General features: G+C 40.1%; 1 protein-coding gene across 4 annotated transcripts in view; it reads left to right on the top strand.

Annotated features, from left to right (window-relative positions):
• The window catches only part of HNF4G (hepatocyte nuclear factor 4 gamma), a 60,295-nt gene extending 37,773 nt beyond the window's left edge, over positions 1-22,522 (top strand). For 2 of the 4 annotated variants that reach the window (XM_081919797.1, XM_081919796.1), the window contains 9 exons: positions 4,607-4,778; positions 8,598-8,692; positions 12,932-13,038; positions 14,474-14,629; positions 15,401-15,488; positions 16,447-16,599; positions 17,288-17,524; positions 18,335-18,454; positions 19,493-22,522. In XM_081919797.1, coding sequence (XP_081775923.1) covers positions 4,633-4,778; positions 8,598-8,692; positions 12,932-13,038; positions 14,474-14,629; positions 15,401-15,488; positions 16,447-16,599; positions 17,288-17,524; positions 18,335-18,454; positions 19,493-19,611 — 1,221 coding nt within the window. In that variant the 5' untranslated portion in view covers positions 4,607-4,632 and the 3' untranslated portion in view covers positions 19,612-22,522. Of the gene's footprint in view, positions 1-1,875; positions 2,046-4,606; positions 4,779-8,597; positions 8,693-12,931; positions 13,039-14,473; positions 14,630-15,400; positions 15,489-16,446; positions 16,600-17,287; positions 17,525-18,334; positions 18,455-19,492 lie in introns of those variants that run through there. The other 2 variants (XM_081919795.1, XM_081919794.1) reach the window with 2 other exon arrangements.
• Positions 22,523-24,119: the final 1,597 nt, after the last annotated feature.

Below are 24,119 nucleotides of genomic sequence, written 5' to 3'. Positions count from 1 at the left end.
CCACATATATTTAACTCATTCACTTTTTTGTGGTAAGTTGTATGTGTGGCGGAGACTAGTTATGCAGAGTGTACATGTTTTAGATGCTGTTCACAGTTAAAGAGGCTTGCTGCCATAGCCTGTCATGTTTATAACTTACACACTGTGAAATATTGTGAACTAGCTTTATAGCTACAGTTCTAAAATTTCAAAGCAAGATACACCAAATTATTTCCCTCTCCCATGAGGAAATCATCTTATTTTTCACATTAAGAGAAATACGTATAAACCAAGCTAATGAAAATAAAATTAGCATTTCCATCCAGGTGGGTAAGTATCAGTACTTTTCCAACTAGGATAAATTATCTAGAGAAATTCTGTCTTTACAATATATGTTCCTGTTTTCTTTTTACATTTTAGCTTGCATTTTAGTAAGTATTTGCTATGAGAAAAAAACTGTTTCAAAATCATGACAATATCCTATTCAAAGCCACTCTTGTCAGATATATCTTCAATCTCAGTTGCAGGATTACTTCTGACACATGCCAGTCAAGCCAGAAAGAGCAACAACCATCTTCCTCCTTGACATTTCACATACTTACAGGTGTAAAGTGCATTGCCTTCATAGTAGCTTTATTTGAATAATTATTAAATACATATCTCTGAAAGAGAAAATAGTCTATAAGTACAGAAACATTTAGCAGTCTGTGTTGTGACGCAATAATAAAATGTTTTAAAGATCAGACTATAAATAACATATAATGTGTGTGTGTGTGTGTGTGTGTGTGTGTGTTTGTGTAAAGGTATTATGATGTTGGCAGTTTTATTCTCAGTCTCTTTCCTAATGATTCCTAGCATGGAATTTACCTTTTTTACCAACTGCAGCTCACTGGCTTGACATCTCCATCAAGCCACCCAGTACAATCCCATGGCCCCATTCTGAGTCAGCCACCCTCTGTTCAGACCCCATATGTGAAATTAAGATCCGGTCCCCCCAGTTTTATATCTCTTGCTTGCCAATTTCCACCTCAGTTAGAGGAAGGCCCATATCTCAGTGGTACAGCATTTCCAATCTGGCATTTCCAGGTAGGTCTGGGGGACACAACTATCTAAAACTTTGCAAAGCCATTGCCAGGTCTGTCACGGTGCTGATAAGCTATATGGGCCCATGGTCTGATTCATTATGAGGTAGTGACCCATGTTGCCCTCTCTGGAACTAACTTTGCCATACAATATTCACAAACCTCTTTCTTGCCTTGCTACGCAAGGAGGACTGTAATAATCACAGCTGCTTAATTAGAAAAAGTCTTTCTGCCTCTGCAGTCTTGTACTTATTTATGTTTACCTTTATATCTTGTCTTTCTTCCAAGGAACTGAAGCTGGCACATATAGTTCTTCCCTGTCCCCATTTTCTCATCACAACAAGGCTGTGAAGTGTCTTAGGCTGAGAGATGAAGACTGGCCCATGGGTCACCCAGTGAGCTTCTTGGCTGCGTAGGAATTTGAACCCTGGTCCCACAGGGCCTTGTCCAACCCTGACACCACACTGGCTCTCATACTATGGAGTTTCTATTAATTTAAGTCCTATAATTTGTGTGCTGTAAGAGACAATCTGTTGTCAGCCAACAACAAAAAAGAGGGGGACAGTTTTGTTGTGTTTTTTAAGAAAAACTGGAAGCATTTGAGTCAAGCCAGTTGGAACTCTCATTTAAAGGCTCCCATGAAATGTCCCAATATTATCGCAAGAAATAGCTAATTGTGTCCCATAAAAAGGGGAATGATACAAGGCGTAGCATGGCACACTTAGCTGGTTTTATGACTCCTCCCTTGCACATAAGTGATATAGTAAAGAGTTAGCACTTGGATTATCAATTACTGATTGCCAGAAAAACAGAGTGGTTCACATCTTCTTTCCTGGAGAAGTAGTCACTTTCAAGGTTTATGTTCAATGATGAGGATCTCTGAGTCCGTCCTGGACATGGAAATGGCAAATTATACAGAAGTCTTAGATCCCAGTTATACTAGTCTGGAGTTTGAAACAATGCAAGTCTTGTATAATGGCAGTGGTGAGTTTGTATCTTCTCAGAGATGAAAACCTGAGTGTTTGAGTAAGAAAGAAAAAGAAATGAACATTATAAAAGGGTTTTAGTCTTAATTGTGTAGCTGAGGTTTGCTTTTGAAAATTACATCTCTCTGTGTCTCTCTCGACTTCATCTCAAAATGCATGTTAATAACATTATACCATCTTTATGGTACAGAAAATAAAATGGCAGTTCTGCATAATAAAGTAACTGAACAGGATTGTCATCGGTCAGTTAATCAAACAAAGAAAAATGTTAGAGGAGGTTCTTTCTCTGTTTATTTTATTTACTGTAAGATGCATGAGTAACTATCTTTGGCAGTTTGGGAATGAGAAATATTTTTGTACATGATATTTTAAAATGACAGTTAAGATACAAATGTCCAGAGGGAAAAATAATGGGTCACACAGAAAAAGTATATTGATGTCTATTTACAGCTGATAAGTTTAATATACGGTAATATTTCCAGAGCGTTGATATGCAAACTGGACTGAGTTGTTAATCACAACAACTCTCTCCAGGCTAATGGTTAGCTGGGACAACTTTTAGCTATTTGGTTAAAGTCACTTTTTAACTTTGGTTGGGTAGAAATTGCCGACACATAGAGTGCAATAAGAACTCGTGAATGGGATATGAAGCAAATACCGTACTATTTAACTTTTCATATAAAAGCAGATTAACATGTTTGGACATAATGGTTAAATCTTTTTGATCATGTTCCTTGTAAATAAGTGTTCATCCTTTATACTTTGTATCAAGACATTTAAGACTTAAATAGTGCTAATTACATTTAAAACTATATTCACACAAATTTGATCTCTTGGTATTTATTGGTATTTATCAAGGTGAAAGGAACAAAACCATTTAATGAAAGAGAAATCTCCCCATGATTTTGAAAGTGTACAGTTGCTTTGCTTTACTTAAAATGTTAGCTTTTGCATTGGAATACATGTAATATACATTGATGCTCTGGTTTAATTACAGAATAGGCAGAAGTGGAGCAATACTGGAAGCAAGAAATTTTGGGGAAATACCAGTCAACTGCCAATTTGATTATTTGTTTTCATAATTTTGATTTTTGAAGAGAGAAATAAAATTTTCATGTAACTATTAATTTAGGGTTACCAGATTTTTTCAATGAATCCGGGGACACTTTTCAACTTCAATGGATTTTGTGTGGGGACTGATTTATAAATCCGGGGACTGTCCCTGGGAAACGGGGACGTCTGGTAACCATATATTAATTCTGGGTAGAATTCTTTAGCCGTTGCAACCAGTAAGACTTCCTACATTCATTAAATGGTGGGATTTAATTGAACATAGCTTCTGATACCCCATTAACCTCGGCATGCTTCCTACTTCCTGTCCTTTAAAAAATATTCACAACAACATTATCCTCACAACACCGAAAGCAAACCCCAACATGCTTCCACTGAATTCTTTGAACAAAACAACAGCTGAATCACTTACTATTATGTAAGTGTCTTAATGTAGTGAAATTGTTTCATAAACATTTTTCTGGTTGCAGAATATAAGAATGCTTTCCAGTCGCAGAATTCCAGCAAGGTTTCCAACCCAGTATGTTCCATGCAGTAAAAACATCTAACATCCAGCAGCTGAAATCTGCCCACCTGGTTGCTCCTTAACTGGATTAAGACTGCATACTTCCACCAAAGAACAATGGGTCCTGTCACTTTAACCAGTGGCAGTCACCTGCCTCAGAAGGTTGAATCGAAACACAAATCCTAAACAGTGGTGACAGATGCTGTCTAAGCTGATCAAACCTTTTTAGCAACAAGATCCTTGGCTTTGGGGGGAAAACCCAAAAGCTTCACTATATACAGTAGCTTGATGCTAGGGCTATAAGTTTACATGCAGACGGTCCTAGGCTCACTCTACAGCATTTATTGAGTATCTGAAACCATTGGCTCCTGATCCCAGTAGGCAAGGGTGATTTGCCCAGTAATGTAGGAAGTGAGCATAGACAGTACTGAGCTTAATAACCCAAGGCCGGACTACATATAATACAGCTTCCCTAGTTTCTGTTTGTGTGGATGGAGGCCCCTGGATATTACAGCTTTCTTACAGGGAGTCAACCATGTTGCTGGCCACTGTCAAGTCATCTGAAGATTAATGCACACTTAATGCATACCAGCCTCCGAGAAAATGTTGCTTTATGGCATTGTCCCTCAATTATTTAAACTAACAAAGATATTTAAGTAGTTAGCTACACATGCAGAGCTGGGCAATTGTGTCAGTACTCCCAACTTCTATCGCAAGCCGTGGAGTTTAAACAAAAAGCATTCGTTGTCATGAGCATCATAAATTCTGACAAGTGGGCATGATAGGTTTGAAGGCATTCATTAGCATAACAATCAGGGGTAATTAGGCATGTTGTGTTTTCTGCAGTCTTGGGATGGTGAATGCTAATTAAAAGAGAAGGCCAGTAAGCCCCCGCCCGGATGGTATAACTTAGCCACATTGTTGTATTCCTCCCCGTCAAGGCTCTACACCAAACTGTACATCTTGTTCTTCCCTTTCCTCAGACAGTTGCTCAGCAGAGCCGCTCGGCATGAACACTGCAGACAGTGGAATTGGCGGCCTTTGTGCAATATGCGGAGACAGAGCAACAGGCAAGCATTATGGCGCCTCCAGTTGCGATGGATGCAAGGGGTTCTTCCGACGCAGCATACGAAAGAATCATGTTTACACCTGCAGGTAGGAGAACCATCTCAGAGGTACATCATGCAGTATTTATTTATTTGAACCTTTACTATCCCACTCTTTATAAAACCAGGAGGGGTTCCAGAATCCAATATACAGTGGTACCTCAGGTTACAGACCCTTCAGGTTACAGACACTTCAGGTTACAGACTCCGCTAACCCAGAAATAGTACCTCGGGTTAAGAACTTTGCTTCAGGATGAGAACAGAAATTGTAAATTGTGCAGCGGCAGTGGGAGGCCCCATTAGCTACAGTGGTACCTCGGGTTAAGAACAGTTTTAGGTTAAGAACGGACCTCTGGAACGAATTAAGTTCTTAACCAGAGGTACCACTGTATTGAGATGACAGGTGTCCTATTTAATGGGAAGGGATCATGCCTTATTTGGTGGAACACTCGCTTTCCATGAAGAAGGTCCCAGGTTCAAAAGATGAGGTTGCAGGCAGTGTGCAAGAGAACCCAGAGAGCCATTGCCAGTCAGAATGAACAATACTGAACTAGATGGGCAAATGGTCTGGCCATGGTATTGGGTACATCCCAATGTTCCCTTACCACTACACAATGCCAAGACTAAAGGCCACTGTCACAGCTTACACAGCCCCCTCCACATTGGGGGAGTTGAAGGTCTGCATCAGGGTTCCCGCTCTCAAGTAAAAAAAGGGGAAGATCAGGTTTCTTACTTGTGCAGTTTCTCATTGCAGAAGTTCAGACCCTGATGCATGGAGTGGTGATGTAAAGGCCAGGAAGTGCACCTCCTCTTTTGGCAGGTGTGTTCTTCAACACACTGTTGACTCCATAATAATGCCTCAGTGGTGGATTTATACTGGACCATCCACTCACCATTCTGCTTTTTTGGTTGTCCTGTGGATGCTATCCAGATGTCACCACAGTATTGCCATCCTGAGCTAAGGCTTAACAAAAGCATGCTAGAAAATAAACTGGAGTTTTTGTGGTATGAAAAGTTACAGGGTTTCAGTGGGAAGTTACGGGACATGCACTGATTGGAAATTAAGTGGCATGTCTACCCTGAAACTTTTGCAGGCACAGACACGCATAAAAATGGGATCACGTACTGTATAACCGTCCCAATACCGCCCCGAGAACAGGTAATCATGAATGCACAATAAAAAGGACATCTGCCAGTTACAGGAGGTTTAAAGCTTGTTCAGATGAAAATATGTCTTTGAAAAGCAAGGCAGAATGGGCAGTGGCAGATTTCATTAGCAAACAGCTCCACAGGATTGAACCCATTAATGGTTTTATGTTATAGGGAGTTGCTGTCTGCGAAATGATCTGTAGGTACTAAACATTTGCCAATTAGGAACAGCCAAAGCAAGTTCAATCACATGATTTTCTTAACTGGGGAGAGGGCATGTACAGGAACAGATCTGGATCCAAAAATCTAGAACTGAAGGTAGACAACAGTCTACCCTGCAGGCAACTCTTCATTCTGATTCCAGTCCTGGCAAGACTTGAGCCCCCTGGGTGTTCAGCTGCCCACTGCCACTTCTTAACAGCAAGATTCTGCTATGGGTTCTTTTAATCGTGTCTCTTAATCTTTGCAATGCTCCGCTGTTTGAATGCAGAAGAGTTTCCTTTCAGAGTGGTACTTGGCACATTAAAGATGAAACTGTTTTCCTCAGCATTCGTTTGCAATCCTGGACCAAACCATTTTCATTTGCAAATGGCAACAAATGTAGATTTTGATCGCCAGCTATGGCTTCACAAGCAATGCTGTCTTGTGAGGTTCCTTCCTATCCTTGGCTCTATTTTGGCCCTCTATCTCTGTTCTTTCCCCCCTCAAGTCTGACTAGATCTGTGCTACGAGGTGCCCTCTGGCATTTCCTTTTATCCCCTTCTCGTTTCTCAGGAAGGCTGCCTAGGACTGTTGCCAAGGTTAAAAGGTACTCTCCCTCCTGCTTTTACCATCACTTGACTTATCGAGATCTTCAGTTATCTTGAGACTTTCGGATACAAAGACATCTCCGTATGTTAATATTGAAATCCAGGAGAACCTCAGCATTTATCAGTGTGTACTTGATTTCAGTCCTTACACCTGGAAAATAAAGCAATTTAACTTGCCTGATTGCATCAGTCCATTTTAAGCGCAGCAGCTCTAGTTAATTGCACCACCACAGCTAAAATGATGGTCTAACCCAGACCAACAGCCGAAAACTCTGGCTGGGGCATCCTCCTGCCTTGCCTCATAATTACTTGAAAGCCCTGCACTCTCCCTCCCTATACTTTAAAGTAGACAGACAAATGTGTTATAGGGTGTACCGTCGCTTCAGGGGAAGAAAACCTTCCTAGGTGTGTCAGTGCATCTCAGACGGGGATATCACTTTGTTTTGACATGTGTATCACTCGCAGAGTTTGGGTTTGTTTTTCAATTTGGTTAAGGCCCTCTCGCCTATGGAGGGCAGTGGACCCATGGGAAAAGTCAATCAGTGGTGGGTAGAGCCAGAGACCATACAGATACAATACTATGATACCATTTTAATCAGTCAATTCTTAGAGTGGTTCAACAAACAATCCTTCTTCACAGGGAACTCTGACAATTTTAGGTCTGTCAGGGAAATAGCTGTCCCCTAGCAACTCTCAGCACCCCTAACAAACTACAGCTCCCACAATTCTTTGAGAGAAGCCATGATCATTTAATATTGTTTAATAGCACTTTCAGTGTATGGTGAATGTGGACAGAGTCAATAGCAGGGTTAGAATTGCATTATTGCCTGGCTCTTTCGTTCCGTGTGCCACCCCATTCTTTCTCTTCTTCTCTACCTCTGCTCACTCACACAGACACACAAGTGCACATACACTCACACATGAAGCAGAAGCAGTTCTCAGAGGGGCAGCCAGGATAGCAAGAGTGAGCACACAATGTCTGAAGAGCTGAGTGATTGTTTGTGAAATTTGGCCTAGGGCCACATATGACCATTGGGCTGCACTCAGTTATAAAAGGTAGCTTGGTAAAATAGAGCCAGTGTGGTGTAGTGGTTAGAGTGCTGGAGTAGGACTTGGGAGACCAGGGTTCAAATCTTCACTCAGCCATGGAGGCTGAGTAACCTTGGGCCAGTCACCATCTCTTAGCCTAAACTAATACATTATAAATGTATAAGTACATTGGGATAGCTCAGTTGGTAAGAACATGAGACTCTTAATTTCAGGGTTGTGGGTTTGAGCCCCACATTGGGTGAAAGATTCCTGCATTGCAGGGGGTTGGACTAGATGACCCTCATGGTCATTTCCAACCCTACGATTCTACGATTCATTATCAAAGGCTATAGCCAGGCTCATTCCAGTAGCTTCCATGAACAAAGGCAGTCTACCTTTGAATTCCAGATGCCAGGGACAAGCAAGAGCAGGAAGTTGTTTCCTTCATGCCTTGCCTGAATGCTTTCTACAATATCTGGGGGGCCCCTTGGAAATCATGTGCCAGAGCGGACAAATCTTTGCTCTGATCTTACAGTGCTTTTCTTTCATTTCCTATTCCTGACCATTTGCCCCAGCAGGACTGGATCAAGCTGTAAGAAAATTCATCCTAAACATTCACGAGACTGGGAGCAAAATTTATATGCCTTGCGTTCACAAGATGATGAATAACCTAATGGGATTTTACTTGCCCATCACAAGGAATTATTCCGTAGAAGAATGGCAAAGAGAAATGTTTCAAGGCTGATTAAAGAAAAAATACCACTGAAGGTTGATAGTTGGAGACATTGTTTTGACAGTGCCCATTAATTGTTTCAGCCGTGCTAATCAGGACCCTCCTTTACTTGCACTCTAATATATTTACCCTCGATTCTGTCCAACAGATTTAGCCGGCAATGTACTGTTGATAAGGACAAGAGAAATCAATGCAGATACTGTCGTTTAAGAAAGTGTTTTCGCGCTGGGATGAAGAAGGAAGGTAACTTTTTTTTAACCTCCTGTTCAGAGGAAAACACTTCATATCAATTAGCAGGAAACAAAATCTATAAGCAAATACCTAATGAATATATATTGGTTGTGCCTACAAAAGAAGGAGATTTTTATAGCAGTCGAAATATGTCTTCAATAAGAAGTCAACTTGCTATGTAATTTTTGGTTAATGCTAAGATTTGACACATGGGTCATTTGAAAACAAAACAAAGCATGCTTTTCCTTAGTTTTGCATGCTACAAGATATTCTTTGTTTTAGTTGAAGTTGATAATTTTTTTTTACTCTTCTCAAGTCATTGTGGCCTCATGGACAAAGTGGTGGATTTAGGCAGGTAAAATCTGAGTTCAGCTGTAGTTTGGTGGCCTTACATACACTCTTGTCCTCAGATCTTCATCTGTAAAATTGTAATAGTAATAGGAAACATAGGTTTGTTGTGAGGCCTCTCATATTATTGATAGTATTCCCAGTTTATTGCAAACTACCTTCTGCATCCAGTTCTTTAGTAATGGGACAGGAAAAAAAGAACCATTGACATAGAACCATTGATGGTTCTATACAGAGCTCATTTCTATGCAGAAGGATGTTTAAAAGCAGACTCATGAGTTCTCCTATATTTTAGCATGTCTGGAAGTAGGCATAGATAAATTACGGAATTCACCCCAGAAGTAGTGGTGGCTGCTGGATGACTTTAAAAGATTCAACAAATTCACGGAAGATAAGAATGTCAATGGATACTAGCCACCATGGCTGCACTTTGCCTCCATGGTCAGAAGCAGTATTCTTCTAAATTCCAGTTGCTGGAAACTGCAGGAGGGGACATTGCTGTTGTGCTCAAGTCCTGCTTGCTGGCTTCCAATGGGCATCTAGTTGACCACTGCGAAAACAGGATGCTGGAGTTAGTGGGCCACTGGCTTGGTCCAGCAGGGCTATTCCTTTGTTCTTATGTTTCCTGCATGGAAAGATAAAAATGGAATTTTTAAAAAGTGGGGTTCAACATTCCATACTCTGCTGTTCCACAGAGGATGCTTTTCATTTTTTCTTCTTTAAACATTGTTTTTGGGAAGGAGACACGTGACTCCCAGTGTCCACTGCTCTTTGTCTACAAGGGCAGCTTTTAGCCCTCGGCATGTGCTGAATTCAATATCATTTTGGACAGACTGAAGGAGCTTCGTTGGAAGGCAGCTTACATATTCACACTGAAAAAATAAACAAATCAGATCTGTTCTGAATTCCAGGTGAAAACATTGTATGGTGGTTGATTTTTAAGTCAAAAGGAGGTGGTAATGCTGAAGTACTTCTATTCAAAGTAGAAGTTAAATTTCAGGCTTCTTGCAATGTTGTTTTGTTTTGCCTTCTGTGGGTGTGTGACAGACAGACAGAAATTGCTTAGTGCTTCCATGGAAAAGACCTTTCTCTTGTTGTAGAAGACTTACATGCAGCTATACTTGTAATTTCAGATCGGTACTCCCCAAAATTCTCAAGTGCATCCCTTTGAAAACAGAAACGTGACATATTAAATCACATCAATAAGATTTGCTTAGCATCAAATAACTGCAATTTAAGCTAAGGCTGCACTTCTGTACCCACCTACTTGAGAGTATGCCCCATTGAGCAGCCAGGGCAATTCAGAGCCTGATTGGGCAGAGGTGGAGAGAGATGGAGCTATGGAACCACTTCCATATCTGCAGACTTGTTTCTCATGTGAGCCAAGGCACAAGGTTGGGAGCAGACATTTGGACCAAGATTGGGCTTGCTGCCATCAAGGAGCAGGAACAGCTCAGGATCCTGTGGCTCCCACACCAGCTCAGTCTCCATCCATTTGGAGACTATCAGTAAGGACTGACAGTGGTTCAATTCTCTGGGTGAAGGGACACTAATCCAACCCCTAGTCCAGCACAAAAGTGGTTTGGGTTGCACACTTGGCACCATCAAACCTTAATCATAGTATTTGCTTACTAGTTTTATCACTGTTCTTTTTATGTATATATGACCTTGTAAAATCCAAGACTTTTTAAGTTTGTAGAAAGTCTTGCATATATTTGGCAGGGCTTTCCTCTTCTCCCACCATTGCAGCCCTCAAATGAAAGTTAGTTTCAACCTCTCCCAGTTTATAAAGGATCACAAGCGAGAGTTTAGGAACAAAATTATCTGGGCACTAGGAGCTGTGCCAGTGTTCCTCCATTATTGCCTTTGTGCTCTTCATTGAGTCCTCCAAGCTAAGGAATACCATTTCATTCTATTTTCACCATAGGCTTATTACATTTTTTAAAAATAAAACAAAAAACAAAACAAAAAATAGGCTTTTTAAACTGACTAGTAACAAACTTTGAAGTTGAATTATGTGCAGGCAAAACATTTATTTCCGAAAAACTTCTCATTCTTTTTTTAAAAAAATGGTTTGTAATGCATTCCCACCATTTATTCAGGGTGATCAAAGTAGTTAGATGCCAGTCCTCTGGTATAATTTTGTATTTAAAGCATAACTACATTTTGTTGTTGAGGTGCTGAGTTAAGAAATGAAAAAAGATAGCTTTTCTCCAGTTAAAAAAGACTGGAGCATCATTCTTGATTCACATCTACGTGACCATTTATCACTTAGTGTTTATCACTGTACGACATTTCTTATTATGACCTTAATAAAAGGCCCATCATGAATGTCCTTGGCTAAGAATCTAGTGCGCCTTCACTATAAAGCGTGTTCATTCTTCATATAAACTGCAGAACACTATATAGTGCACTGAGCACATTTTTATTGAAGCATTGGTGCTGCCTTCTCAACTTCTATGATGCAGATTGCTTCCTTAAAAATAACAAACGGATCATTGGAAATACAACTGATGCTTTTACAAAAGGTTATGAGGTTCTGTGTGGAATGGAGAAATATGTTGATCACAACTCTGTTTTTCTCTCCTTGATATGACCTTGGATATTAAATAGGTTCAGCAAAGCTGATGGGTAGTCTTATTTATCTCTTTCATTTTTGCATTAAAAGGGACACCTTGTTCGAACACAAGCTTTGTGTTCCACCATGCCATTCTCTTTCGAAAGGCTAGTATGCGATTATTTTTGTTCCATACTATCTGCTCCAAACCCTAATACTAGCATCTCTCAATGCTACATCCTTAAAAATGAACTCTGGCTGGAAGACAGTTGTTTTTGAAAGCTGAAAGTGGTTTTAGAGAAGTTTCACATTAGGGATGGAGTTGTGTTATTTTTTAATCCACTTTTTAAAGCAAACTTCCCTAAGTTACTAGTCCCGAAGTGATATGCAGATTGAAACATAGCTATCAGTGTGATTGCTTACCCTCCCCCCCCCCAAATCCATCAGCTACTGCAGCAGTTCAAAAGCTCTGTACAGAAAAAAGAATGCAGGGGCAAGGAAGAAAGGTTCAGACCTATCTCTAAAAGTTATGAGACTTTTTTGACTTCAAAATTTCTAAAGTTGAAATGGTGTTCTTTGTAAACAGAAATTATTTTAGGACCGTTTCTTATAATGCATATATAAAATGTTTGCCATTGCTCTTCCATGACTTTCTGCAATAATGTTGTCTATGGTTCATACAGTTTCTTAATAACACTTTGACTGCACACAAATCATAACAAGGTAGGACTTTTGGCTTATCCTACAGTGTTTCTCAAACTTGGGTCTCTAGCTGCTGTTGAACTACAACTCCCATTATCCTTTGCTAGCAGGTCAGGAATGATGGGAGTTGCTGTCCAACAACAGCTGGAGATCCAAATTTGAGAAACACTGTAACATGCCGCAAAGAAACAAGCTGTCTGACTGCTCTAGCATTGCCCCTCCCCTGGCATGAGCAAGATAGACAAATCACAAACCTTTGACTTCCCATTACATCTGGATCAAGGAACATGATTTGTCGCTCACTAAGAAGTTACAATTTCTAGCCAGCCTCAAGCCATGGTTTATTGTTGGTCTGCTGCTTGTTTCAACTGGCTTATGTTGGCTTGCAGATTGTATTAGGGAGAAGCAAACCACAATCCTGCATTTGTACATAATGGCAAACCAAGGCTTCTAGGTTTCTTCCTCCTACTCTTGCCAGGGGAGGACAAAAGCAGGAGTGATTAGGTAGCACCCTGCTCATTCCTGGTAAACCAAGATTAGCTGGAAACTCTGGCTTATAGTGATATGTAAACGCTACCTTTGAAAAGCTGTTCAGTAGCATGGCCTGCATGCAAACCAATGTGCAATTTTGTTTCCTTTCCCAGCTGTGCAAAATGAACGGGACAGGATAAGTACAAGACGAAGTGCATCTGATGGCAGCAACATTCCTTCTATTAATATGCTGGCCCAGGCTGAGTTGCTTTCTCACCAGGTACAGCAATCCACCATCATGGCGTATAGGATATCCCCATGACCTTTAAAATGTTCTCTGTTTTATACATGCACCTATCCTTTTGCATTTGCAATACAGAAATGAGATGGGAAGATTCTCTCTAGAAAATTATAATCTCATTCAGCTTCTTTTGCAATAAGCTTTATACATCTTTCACTTTCAAAATAATTAGCCGCCTGATTCAGGTAGAGCCATTAGCCCTATCAGGTGTGATTTGTAAGCTATCTGAAGAAATGTTTCACTGACCACTTGGAATACTCCTGTTGAAGTTAGTGAAATATCAGGGGCTGAATGCCTAATTCTAAAGGTCCATTTTTTTCTGTAACAGTGAAAACAGAGCTTGGTTTGTGGGGTGCTAAGGAAAAGAGGTATAGTGTTGGTTTTTGACACGCGGTAGGAATATTCTTAAGACCAACATTATTTCTGTGATTAAGTTGTTTTAAACTGTTTTTAATCTAGTGTTTTAAAAGGGACGCGGGTGGCGCTGTGGCTTAAACCACAGAGCCTAGAACTTGCCGATCAGAAGGTCGGTGGTTTCAATCCCCGTGACGGGGTGAGCTCCCATTGCTCAGTCCCTGCTCCTGCCAACCTAGCAGTTCGAAAGCATGAAGTGCAAGTAGATAAATAGGTACCTTTCTGGCTGGAAGGTAAATGGCATTTCTGTGCGCTGCTCTGGTTCGCCAGAAGTGGCTTAGTCATGCTGGCCACATGACCGGGAAGCTGTATGCCGGCTCCCTCGGCCAATAAAGTGAGATGAGCGCCGCAACCCCAGAGTCGGTCACGACTGGACCTAATGGTCAGGGGTCCCTTTACCTTTAATGTAGTGTTTTAATTGTTTTAACCTGACCTGTGACCTTATGGTGAAGAGTAAATAAAAACCAAGAAACCATACAGAACAACTTCTAATTGTTTATATAATTCAGATCCTGCTTGTCTTTGATGCTACTTCTATCTCCTCGTCTGAACCTCCGCCGTTTTTTCATCCTTTCCTCTTAAGGTTTAGCAAATATTGTTCTTCTTTTCCTTCGCATGGTATTCAGAAACCCCTATTACTTTTGGCTCCCACCTTTGCTTTCTCCTCCTATAACTCCTTGACTTTGTAGTGTGGATGCAGAAGTGACTGTTACAAAATGGAAAGTCCAACAGTACAATCCTATGCATGTTGGTCCCATAAAGCTCAAAGTTCAGGCAATTGCATAGTTTAGGACTGCATCCCACATCTCTCTCACCATGCATATGAACACGATATACTCATTATTTGGTGTATATATGGGCTAGCATATACTCACTATAAACCTATTTTCTGTTGGTATGGGGGGGGGGGGCTTATAATGGGTGACTGTAAGCCGACAAAACTTTATTATAAAGACTGCTGGAATAATGCAAGTTCATAATTTCTCTCCACTATAACCAGCTCCCTGTTTCAAGCCCCTGTGCTGGTACTGACATCAGTGTTAAGAAAATTGCTGGCATTAGCGAAGTATGTGAATCTATGAGGCAGCAGCTCCTGGTGCTTGTAGAATGGGCAAAATACATTCCAGCTTTTTGCGAACTACGGCTGGATGATCAGGTATGGGATAATGAGCTGAGAAGCTACAATAATGGTTCCGTGTTGAAGGCTCTTTTTTCACAGAAGACACTTCTAGGATGTTAAGCCAAAACATCAAGGGAAGCAGAGATCATGGGGGAGCTTGTTCTGGCATATATACAGTTAGATTCAAGAGAGTGGGTAGGCTTGGGTCCAGAGAAGATCACGCCACACAGCAGGAGCCAAGCAAACAAGCCCAGGTGCAAACAAATCCACAGTAAGCAACTGAGATTGAAGTAAAAAGAGGTGAAAGAATCAGGAAAAATCTACCTTTTATGAGACACAGTCAAGTTACTCTATAAGAAAAATGCCAAAAGGCCTCTTCTTACCTGCTTTCAACAGGGGTAGTGGGAGGCAATGGGCAATTCTTGTTCAGCCTTCACTAATCTGGTGCTTTCCACAACTCCCATCAGCCTAACCAGCAAGGGCTATTGTCCAAAACACCTAGAGAGCACCAAGTTAGTTGCTCTAGGAACAGCAGAGAGAGCTGAGGGACTGAGTCTCAAGGCCTGATTTTCAGGACGTCATCAGGTATTGCACATATTCAGAAACTGGAAACAAAGCCAAAACAGAGTAACTGCTTATCCAAATAGACACACTTCCATTGTATTTCTAAAGTGGAAACCTCTTGTCTTCAAGAGGGAGGGAGGGTGTCTTCACATAGTGTCAACAGCTAGTGTAGGTGATTCATCTTATTCCACTTGCTTTATTTTTGAAGTTACTATTTTTCTATGCACATTATTTTCCCCCCAGGTTGCCCTGTTAAGAGCACATGCTGGAGAACACCTTTTGCTTGGAGCAGCAAAACGCTCTATGCTTTACAAAGACATTATTCTTTTAGGTAAGTTTATCTTTATTTTACTTTTTACAACACAGTCCTGGGCATATTTTCTGTCTCACTGGGCCTGATTCAACTAAGTAGGTGTGCTAGTGGGAGCTGGCTCATGAGTCCTGCTAGGACAATGGGACTTTCCCCATCCTCCTCCAGCCCAAATTGGCTCAAATTTGGTATAGAGAAACACACCCACCCACAGGTAGAGGAGATGGGAGATTATTCCATCAGGCTTGCTGAAATATGTTGATGGAATGACTGGAAGAGCTTGGATTCTTTGCACAGTGTTATTGGGGTTTACTCTTAGTAATTGTACATAGGATCACCACCTAAGACACATCATGCTCTAACTAGGGATGAGTGAATCTGCCAGTTTTGGTTTCTCAAAGTTTCTCCTTTTCCCAATTTTTAGTTCTCAACATTTCCACATCAGTAAACAACTTTTTAAAAAATAAAGTCATCAGAATCTTAGTGCACATGTACACTAAAATTTCCCACAATCCAGTCGTACCTTGGAAGTCGAATGGAATCCATTCTATATAGCAGCATTAGTCAATGGGGTGCCCTCCACATGTTGGACAACAGTTCTCACCATCCTTGACTATTAGCTATGCTGGCTGGCCCTGATGGGAGCTATGTAGTTAGCAACATATGGAGGGCACCATGCTAAATACCCTGGTATATAGGATTCATGGTAAGTATATTGGATTCAAAAAGGGAAGATTCGGTCACCCATCTGTCTTAAGATGAACCTTGAAGATTTTGCTCTCCTTCTTGGTGGATATATTATGATTATGATTTCTCTGCTGGCATATTATTTGTGGAAATAAATATTGCATGTGTGGAGAAAGGTCTTTTGTGAACACATTCATCTGCATAAATGCACTATAGAAAATGGAAGCTGAATATGAATTTTAAGGCTACTTACGTTGTCAGAAGAGTTCTGATTTTGTTTTTGCTTCTTTAGGTAATGATTTTGTAATCCATCGCAACAGTTCCGAAATTGAGATCAGCCGAGTAGCGAACAGGATACTGGATGAGATAATTCGACCATTTCAGGAGATCCAAATTGATGATAATGAATATGCTTGCTTAAAAGCAATTGTCTTCTTTGATCCAGGTATACTTCAGAATCCAACACACACACACACACACACACACACACACACACACACACAATGTGCTAGGGATAGCATAGTCTTAGCTGAAAAGCTGAAGATTTTCCTATGCTAATGTTGACCTTGATGTGGTTCCTAATTTAACAAAATGTGTCTTTGTCAGCCTTCCCCAACCCAATGCTCTCCGGTCTTTGGACTATGACTCCTATCATTCCCAACAACAGTTAAAAACAGAAAAAGTTCAAAACAACAATCAGTAAACCACTGTCAAAGGATATGGTCTTGATTGCCTACATAGGCCTGGCAAAATAGGATTTTTTAAAGCAGATGTTTAAAAGTTGGCACAGAAGGCACCATCATGATAGTAGAAAGATCTGCACAGGAACTAGTCCGCCCCTCCTTCCTCTGGAAATGCCCTGTTGTGAGTATAGAGGTGGGTTTTTTCTACAGGCTACCACTGGTTGTAACTTCTGCCCATCTGTCCTTGGGCCAGTTACATTGGGAAGCCCCAAGATGGTGGAGGGACACCTCTGTTCCACCCCAAATCCCCTTCAGCATAGTATTTGGGGAATTTGGATTGATCTGTGAGTCTTCTTTATCCCCAGGGCCCACATGGATAGGAATACCAATGATTCCTTGCTTTGGTGCTTTCTTCCATACCCTTATGAAAGATTTCTTTGTTGTTTGAAGATGCAAAAGGACTTAGTAACCCAATGAAGATCAGGAACACAAGGTTTCAAGTTCAGATCAATTTGGAGGACTACATCAATGACCGTCAGTACGACTCCAGGGGACGCTTTGGAGAACTCTTACTACTTCTTCCCACCCTTCAGAGCATCACCTGGCAAATGATTGAGCAAATACAATTCGTGAAACTGTTCGGAATGGTTAAAATTGATAGTTTGCTTCAAGAAATGTTATTGGGAGGTAGGTGTGTCAGTAGGTTTTATTGGACTTCTTTGTGTTTAACTGTACAGTGATACCTTGGTTCTCAAACTTAATCTGTTCCGGAAGTCTGCTCCAAAATCAAAGCGTTCGACAACCAAAGTGCAATTTCCCATAGAAAATAATGCAAAATCCAGACTTCAAAAAATAACCCCCAAAACAGCTTCCGGGTTTGCAGTGTTTGGGTTCCAAGTTGTTTAAGTACCAAGACATTTGAGAACCAAGGTACCACTGTACTCAGATGCACTTATATAAGTGCTGTGCCCCCCCCCGAGATACATATTCCTGCTACTTTTGGGTCTAAAATTATTTTTGCAAAATTTAGGGGGTTAAGGGAAGCTAAGGGGGTTTGACATTTATGTAATAACTTTATGTAAACAGATGTGGAGAACTTCAGGCCCTGGAACCAATTCCCCCCTTGTAGGCATTTCTGTTCCCCTCTGCAGACTCTCTCCAGGCCACACACCTGGCCTGACCTGTTCTGTGCCCTATGAGAATGTCCTCTCACAGGACACTCAGTAGGAACTAGTAGTCAAGGGGTAGTGGTACATCTCATCTTCCTCTGTTTTCATCCTGGCTTTGTCAATAATTGAATTAAGGTCTTGCAGCTCCTCTTAGTGAGGGAAATGTATTTTATTTTGTAGAAGCAACCAGCATGACTCTCTTGATGTCAGGGTTGATCCCTGCATTGCAGTGGGTTGGTGTAGATGACTCTAATGATCCATTTCAACTCTACAGTTCTCTGATTCTCTGTCCATTTGCACAGACAAACGCTTGGGTTTTCTGTTGCAGGTACGTCTAGTGATGCCACGAATCTCCACCAAGTTCATCCTCATCTAGCCCAAGATCCGCTCACTGGACAAACTCTGCTTATAAGTTCAGTGGCTGCTCCTGTACATGCAGAACCGATTTGTAAGTTTATTGAAAATATATCACTTGAGTGTAACTTCTGTGGGTTATTTTTAATTAACTGCTCAGTTGGTTATCAGTGCTTCACATCATTTTTTTCAACCTTAATTGTTTTCTACTAACAACATTTCAACAACCTGAGTTTAAAATTTAATTTCTTATATTGAGCAAATTTTTAGTGAAGGCTAGGCTGTAGCATTGCCAAATCTTCATCCAGAAATACATTTTTTTTTGGGGGGGGGGTTCAAAGAGTGGCTTTCAGAGTGCATGAAATGTTTTTCTGAACAAGTCTTTAACACTACCTTTTTCATCGCTGTTATTTGAAGAGGTTCACAGTATTCATTTTGTAGTTTGCTCCTTCTTCGATATCATTTCTCCCTCTGGGCTTTCTTTAGATGTTATCTCAGCCAACTGCAGATCCTTCATCAAATATGATGATGCCACAATATCATGTAACCAATAAGATTAGATGTTTTAGGTTTTGGGGTTTTTGGTTTTGTTTTTACAATATAGAATTTATATAAATTCTACGAAGTAAATAAAAATTCATGAAATAAAAGAGTTGGCTACATCAGAGTTTCCCAAACTTATGTCTCCAGCTGTTTTTGGACTACAGTTCCCATCACCCCTGGCCACTGGTCCTGCTAGCTAGGGATGATGGGAATTGTAGTCCAAAAATAGCTGGAGGACTGAGTTTGGGAAACACTGGGCTACATGATGATGGCACTGAGGACCAACAAGCCAGTGTCCTCACTCTAAAGGGTATAGGGAGGTGGTGGTGACTCAGTCCAAATTGACTGTGGGGCTGAAGCTACTATGCTGCACTGGGAGAGTCAGCATCCGCTGAAAGGCCTTGACAACTGGAAAGCCCCTGTGGACATATTTCCCACATTCAAGCCCTCACTGAAATAGTAGTGACTTCTTCACGGCAGGTGGAAAACGTTCATGAAAAGCACATTCCCTGCCTCTTGTTTCAACGCAGCCCTAAGTTAAGAGAAGCTTGATTTGATTACTGATAATTCCTTTTCAATTCTTCCCCAGCAACTCCCGAAACTCCTCTGCCTTCTCCTCCACAAGGCTCTGGTCAGGAATACAAGGTAGCTGCAAACCAAGTTACGGTTATTTCACAGCAATCTCTTCCAAAACAAAAGACATTGTGATATTGATCAATGCTTCTTCTTTTTGTAATACAAGCACTGCATTAAGCCATTGTGACACTGGAAAACTCAGGACAGATAACTCAGATCTGCTGTTAAAGAGACAAGTACAGTTCCCTTTGGAAAAGTTTTATATATATATATAAGAAAACAACAAATAAATCACTTTTACTAACACTTTTTTTTTAAAAAAAGCTTGAATTCAGATATAATTTGTGGGTGCACGTAGGTGAACGGAGAAGGGGAAGCTGTTTCCTGTTTGCAATGCGTTTGAATCAGTATTGAAGAAATTTAATTTATTGTCCCCTTATACATGAAAAAGTCTTAAGTATCACTAGCGGAATGCAAAGCCTGATTTTAATAGAACTGCAAGCTGAAATTTAGAAATAATGAAACAGCAAAGCAAGTAGTTTTAACAGTTAATCAAAGCAGGTGTCTCATTTTCTTGAATATACAATGGAGGTTGAAAGCCAAAATACTTCCTGCAAGCATCTATGTGACGTATGTGTGAATTGTATAGTGAAATCCTGTACATGTTTACTCGAAAATAAGACCCATTGTGTTCAGCAGAGCTTACTCTCAGGCAAGTATGCATTGGATTCTAACCTATGCGGAAGCAAATCTCCTTAATTTCAATGGAATTTATTTTAAGTCAGTGAATACTGCTGTGGGATTTGTTTAAAAATGTATTGTCTTTTGCTCTTAAGTAAGAGTCTTTTGTAAATAAGTTCTGCTTTTAATGTCGAACTGTGTGTTTTTAAAAAGCTACTATTCAAAATGTGAACTATAATTTTAAAAAGAATTAAATAAGGATGTTAGCAAAAAGTGGATAAATATTTTCCCCATTTACACTTTCTCCAGAAGTGGAAAAATTAGAAATTTTGGGGGAAATTGAAAAAAAAAGCACATATCTTCTGTAGTATTCTATTAGAATGAATAGAGCAGTGTTCTAAAATAGCACTGTTGTAGCCAATACACACAGCTGCAATTTTTTTAGTTCCAACATTCAAAGTTGGGAATATTAGTGATTAAAGCATTGGTACTATGTTTGCCTTGGTTACTAAACAAGCAACAGTCTTATCACTTGATAAGTACATCTAAATATTTTTCAGTATAGAATACGTTCAGATAGCTAGTAGCTTAGCAAGCACAGCCTCTGACTGTTGATTCTATTTTGCATTTTTTGTATCAAGTGAAATAAATGGATGAATGTTAGAAAATAGACACATGCCCTCTTATAACACGCAGACAGGAAAGTGTCGAGAAGCTTGCTTCAGTTCATACAAGACCTTCAAATGTTGATGGTTTATATTTTCATCTTCTATCTTTCTCTATTTTCCCAGCTGGCAAAAAAGGGAGGGGGACTACAAAAGACTTTGATATCAAAAGCTTACAATATCATGTCATACACTGGATTTTTAATCAATAAAAATAAGCATACCCAATTTAAAATGTCATGCAACTAAAAAAGTTTCACATACTGAATAGCACAATGTTATGTGTTGTGCTAAGTTTTTTAATGAGCAAAGTAAGTTTAGCTTTTATAAGCAAGTACTGGATATATTTCAATTTCCCCCCAAATTTCTCTCTTTTGTTCTAGAAAAAACAAACAAATGGGAAAACATCCTCCACGTGACTTTAAAATATCCATAGATTTTACAACTGTAGACCCTTCTGATGTTATCGGCATAGTATCAAAGCTGTTGCAGTTCAGTTCTTTGTCATGCTTTTCCGGTGACATCAAAACCATTGGACCAATGTCATGGCGCCTTTCTTACACCAAAGTTGTTCCTAATAGAGATTGGGTTGTGTCATCATGCCCACTCTGGGTAGCAGATCCCAGAAGGCCCTGCAGTAAAGGCTATGGAAAAGTTAGATATAAGAACACAAGAAGAGCCTACTCTTTGAAGCAAGTGGCCCATCTAGTTCACCATTTTGTTCTCATAGTGGCCAACTAGATACTTATAAGAAGCCTGAATGCAGTAGTACTCCCCCCCCCAGGTGATTCTGACCAACTGGCATTCAGAGGCATATTGCCTTCAACAGTGGAGGCAGAACATAGCCATCTTGGATAGTAGCCATTAATAGGCTCACCCTCCATTAATTTGTTTAATCCAGACACAGGTCCAGCACTGGCCCTGAGCTGAGACCTTTGCGCAGGAATGCCCAGAAAATGCTTCTCCACCTAGAGTCCCAAATACCACATCACTGGACCTCTGGCATAGGCAACAAACCAAGAGGGAACGAACAGCAAGAGTGGGAGTGAGTTAGCCTGAGCATGGCAATCTGGGTTGAGTACCATAAAAGGGAGTAGTTGGAGTAGTAAGTGGATCACCTGGAGCTCTCCAAGGTCCTGTACCTCTACTTTGCCTTGCCCTTTGGGCTTCCATTTCATGATGGGATAGGACAAGATAAAGTGGTGATGGTGAAGGAGGCAGGTCCACATTGTGGATACTTCCTATCTGGTCCAAGTGTCTATTGTTACCTGAGCACTGCAGCAAGAAAGCAGAGGAGCAGAGTTTTTTTGGTGCTTAACACTGTACATAGCTCTCAGATGAATGACTAAATGATTTCCTAGACTGCCAAATGAAATGAAGATCTTTCCCTTTTTGAAACTCTTAATATTGTTATCTATTTTATACAATGCTTTTCCTTGTTAAATAATAAGTATATTGTAATTTATTGAGAATCTGATTTATTTTCTAGGTGTAAAATTATTTTTGTAAGCCTAATTGTACAAAATCAAAATGACTGGCTTTGTTCGAATGGTATATTGTGCTGAGCTGTTTGAACCATGATGTAATGTATGGATGTTGGCTTGAGTAGCCATGAAATGACTGCTGCAAATGTTTTCAGATAGACTGTTTTTCATCAATGCTCAATAAACAGATATTGAAAACATATGAATGTTAAATGGGCCTTGAAGTAACTTTTTTTCTTTGCATAATGTAAACAGCAATGTTGGGTTGTTGAGTTGTTTTTACAAAAATTGGCTGTCATAACTATGAGCAGAAAAAGTTAAACTGTTATTGAAATCAGATGAGAACCACATCACAGCTCAAACTGCATCGGTTAGAGCTTTAATTAGGCTAAATTCCTTCTATTTCTTACTCAGTTCATTGAAATCCTTAGAATTTCTAAGAGGTGAGATTGCTCTTTGGGGATGGCAGCTATTGTACTGTAAGTTAATAGAGTCCCCCCCCCCTTTTTTTTGCTTTTTGAGGTTTCAGATCAGAAAATTATGTGTGATTTAATTCAGGGAAGAATGGATGAGATTAATTTTTCTCCGGTCAGATAATTGTATGTTTTCGATCTATGTGTCTTTTTTCAATTTTTAAAAGGAAAATAATTTACAGTCTCTGCATGTACATTCTAGTGGATCAGGTCAAAGACCTACCTAGTTCAGCAGCCTGTTTTCACAGTGGTCAACCAGATGCTTATCCATAGCCCTCAAGCAGAACATAAGGGCAACAGCACTTTCCCCAAGTGGTATTCAGAGGCATAATTCTTCCAACAGTGGTTGCAGAACATAGCTAGTGATGATGTTCTTGTCCATGAATCTGTCTAAACCTTTATAAAACTCACCCAAGTTTCTGGCCATCACAACATCCTGTTGGTAGGAATTCCATAGTTTAACTGCACTGTATGCAAACTTATTTTCTTTTATTTCTCCTGACCCTCCCAACATTCAGTAGCATCGTGTACTCTCAGGCTCTAGTATTATGAGGAAGATTTTCCCCTTCTATCCATTTTCTTCACATCTTGCATAGTTGTTTATATCTCTATCATGTCCCTTATTTTTATGTATAAACTTGAAAAGCTACACGTTTTGTAACTCAAACTAGTTACTCCAACCAACAGTTTTGGTTGTTCTTTACTGAGCTTTTCCCAGCTCTACGATATCCTTTTTAAGCGAGGGAACCAAAACTGTACACAACATTTCAATTGTGATTGCACCATACATTTGTATAATGATGTTATTATTAAACTGGCAATTCTTCAATCCTTTTCATAATGATGGAATTTGCCGTTTTCATTAACTGCTCCACACTGGATCAACATATTCATTGAACTGTTCACTGAGACGCCAAGATCTCATTCCTGGGACTGAGCTATACAGCTGCAACTAAAACGTTTTGAGTGTGTTGTAAATTGCAGTATATGAATGTGACACTAGATGGCGATGGTGAGCTATGTCAAATTCAATATATTTTTCAAAACGTTTTTTAAAAAAGCATTTTCACTGTGTTTTCCATATGCCTGTAGATTCAGCCATAATCATCCACAGTATAGACTCCATTAGGGTGGATGTGAAATTAGGATTTATTTATTGCTGAAATGTACACCCTTGCTTACATTGTATTGCATTTGCCATTTTACTGCCCATTCACCAAAGTTACGGAGATCTTTTGGAGCACCTCACAATCCATTTTTGTTTCACCCACCTGAACAATTTGACACCACCAGCAAATCTGGCTACCTTGCTGCTCACTTATATAGCTATGAGACAT

This window comes from Podarcis melisellensis (assembly GCF_964234715.1).
Source record: "Podarcis melisellensis genome assembly, chromosome: 7".
In the NCBI taxonomy this organism is placed as follows: Eukaryota; Metazoa; Chordata; class Lepidosauria; order Squamata; family Lacertidae; genus Podarcis; species Podarcis melisellensis.
The sequence above is the reverse complement of the archived record's forward strand: the minus strand, read 5'-3'. Positions and strand labels throughout refer to the sequence as shown.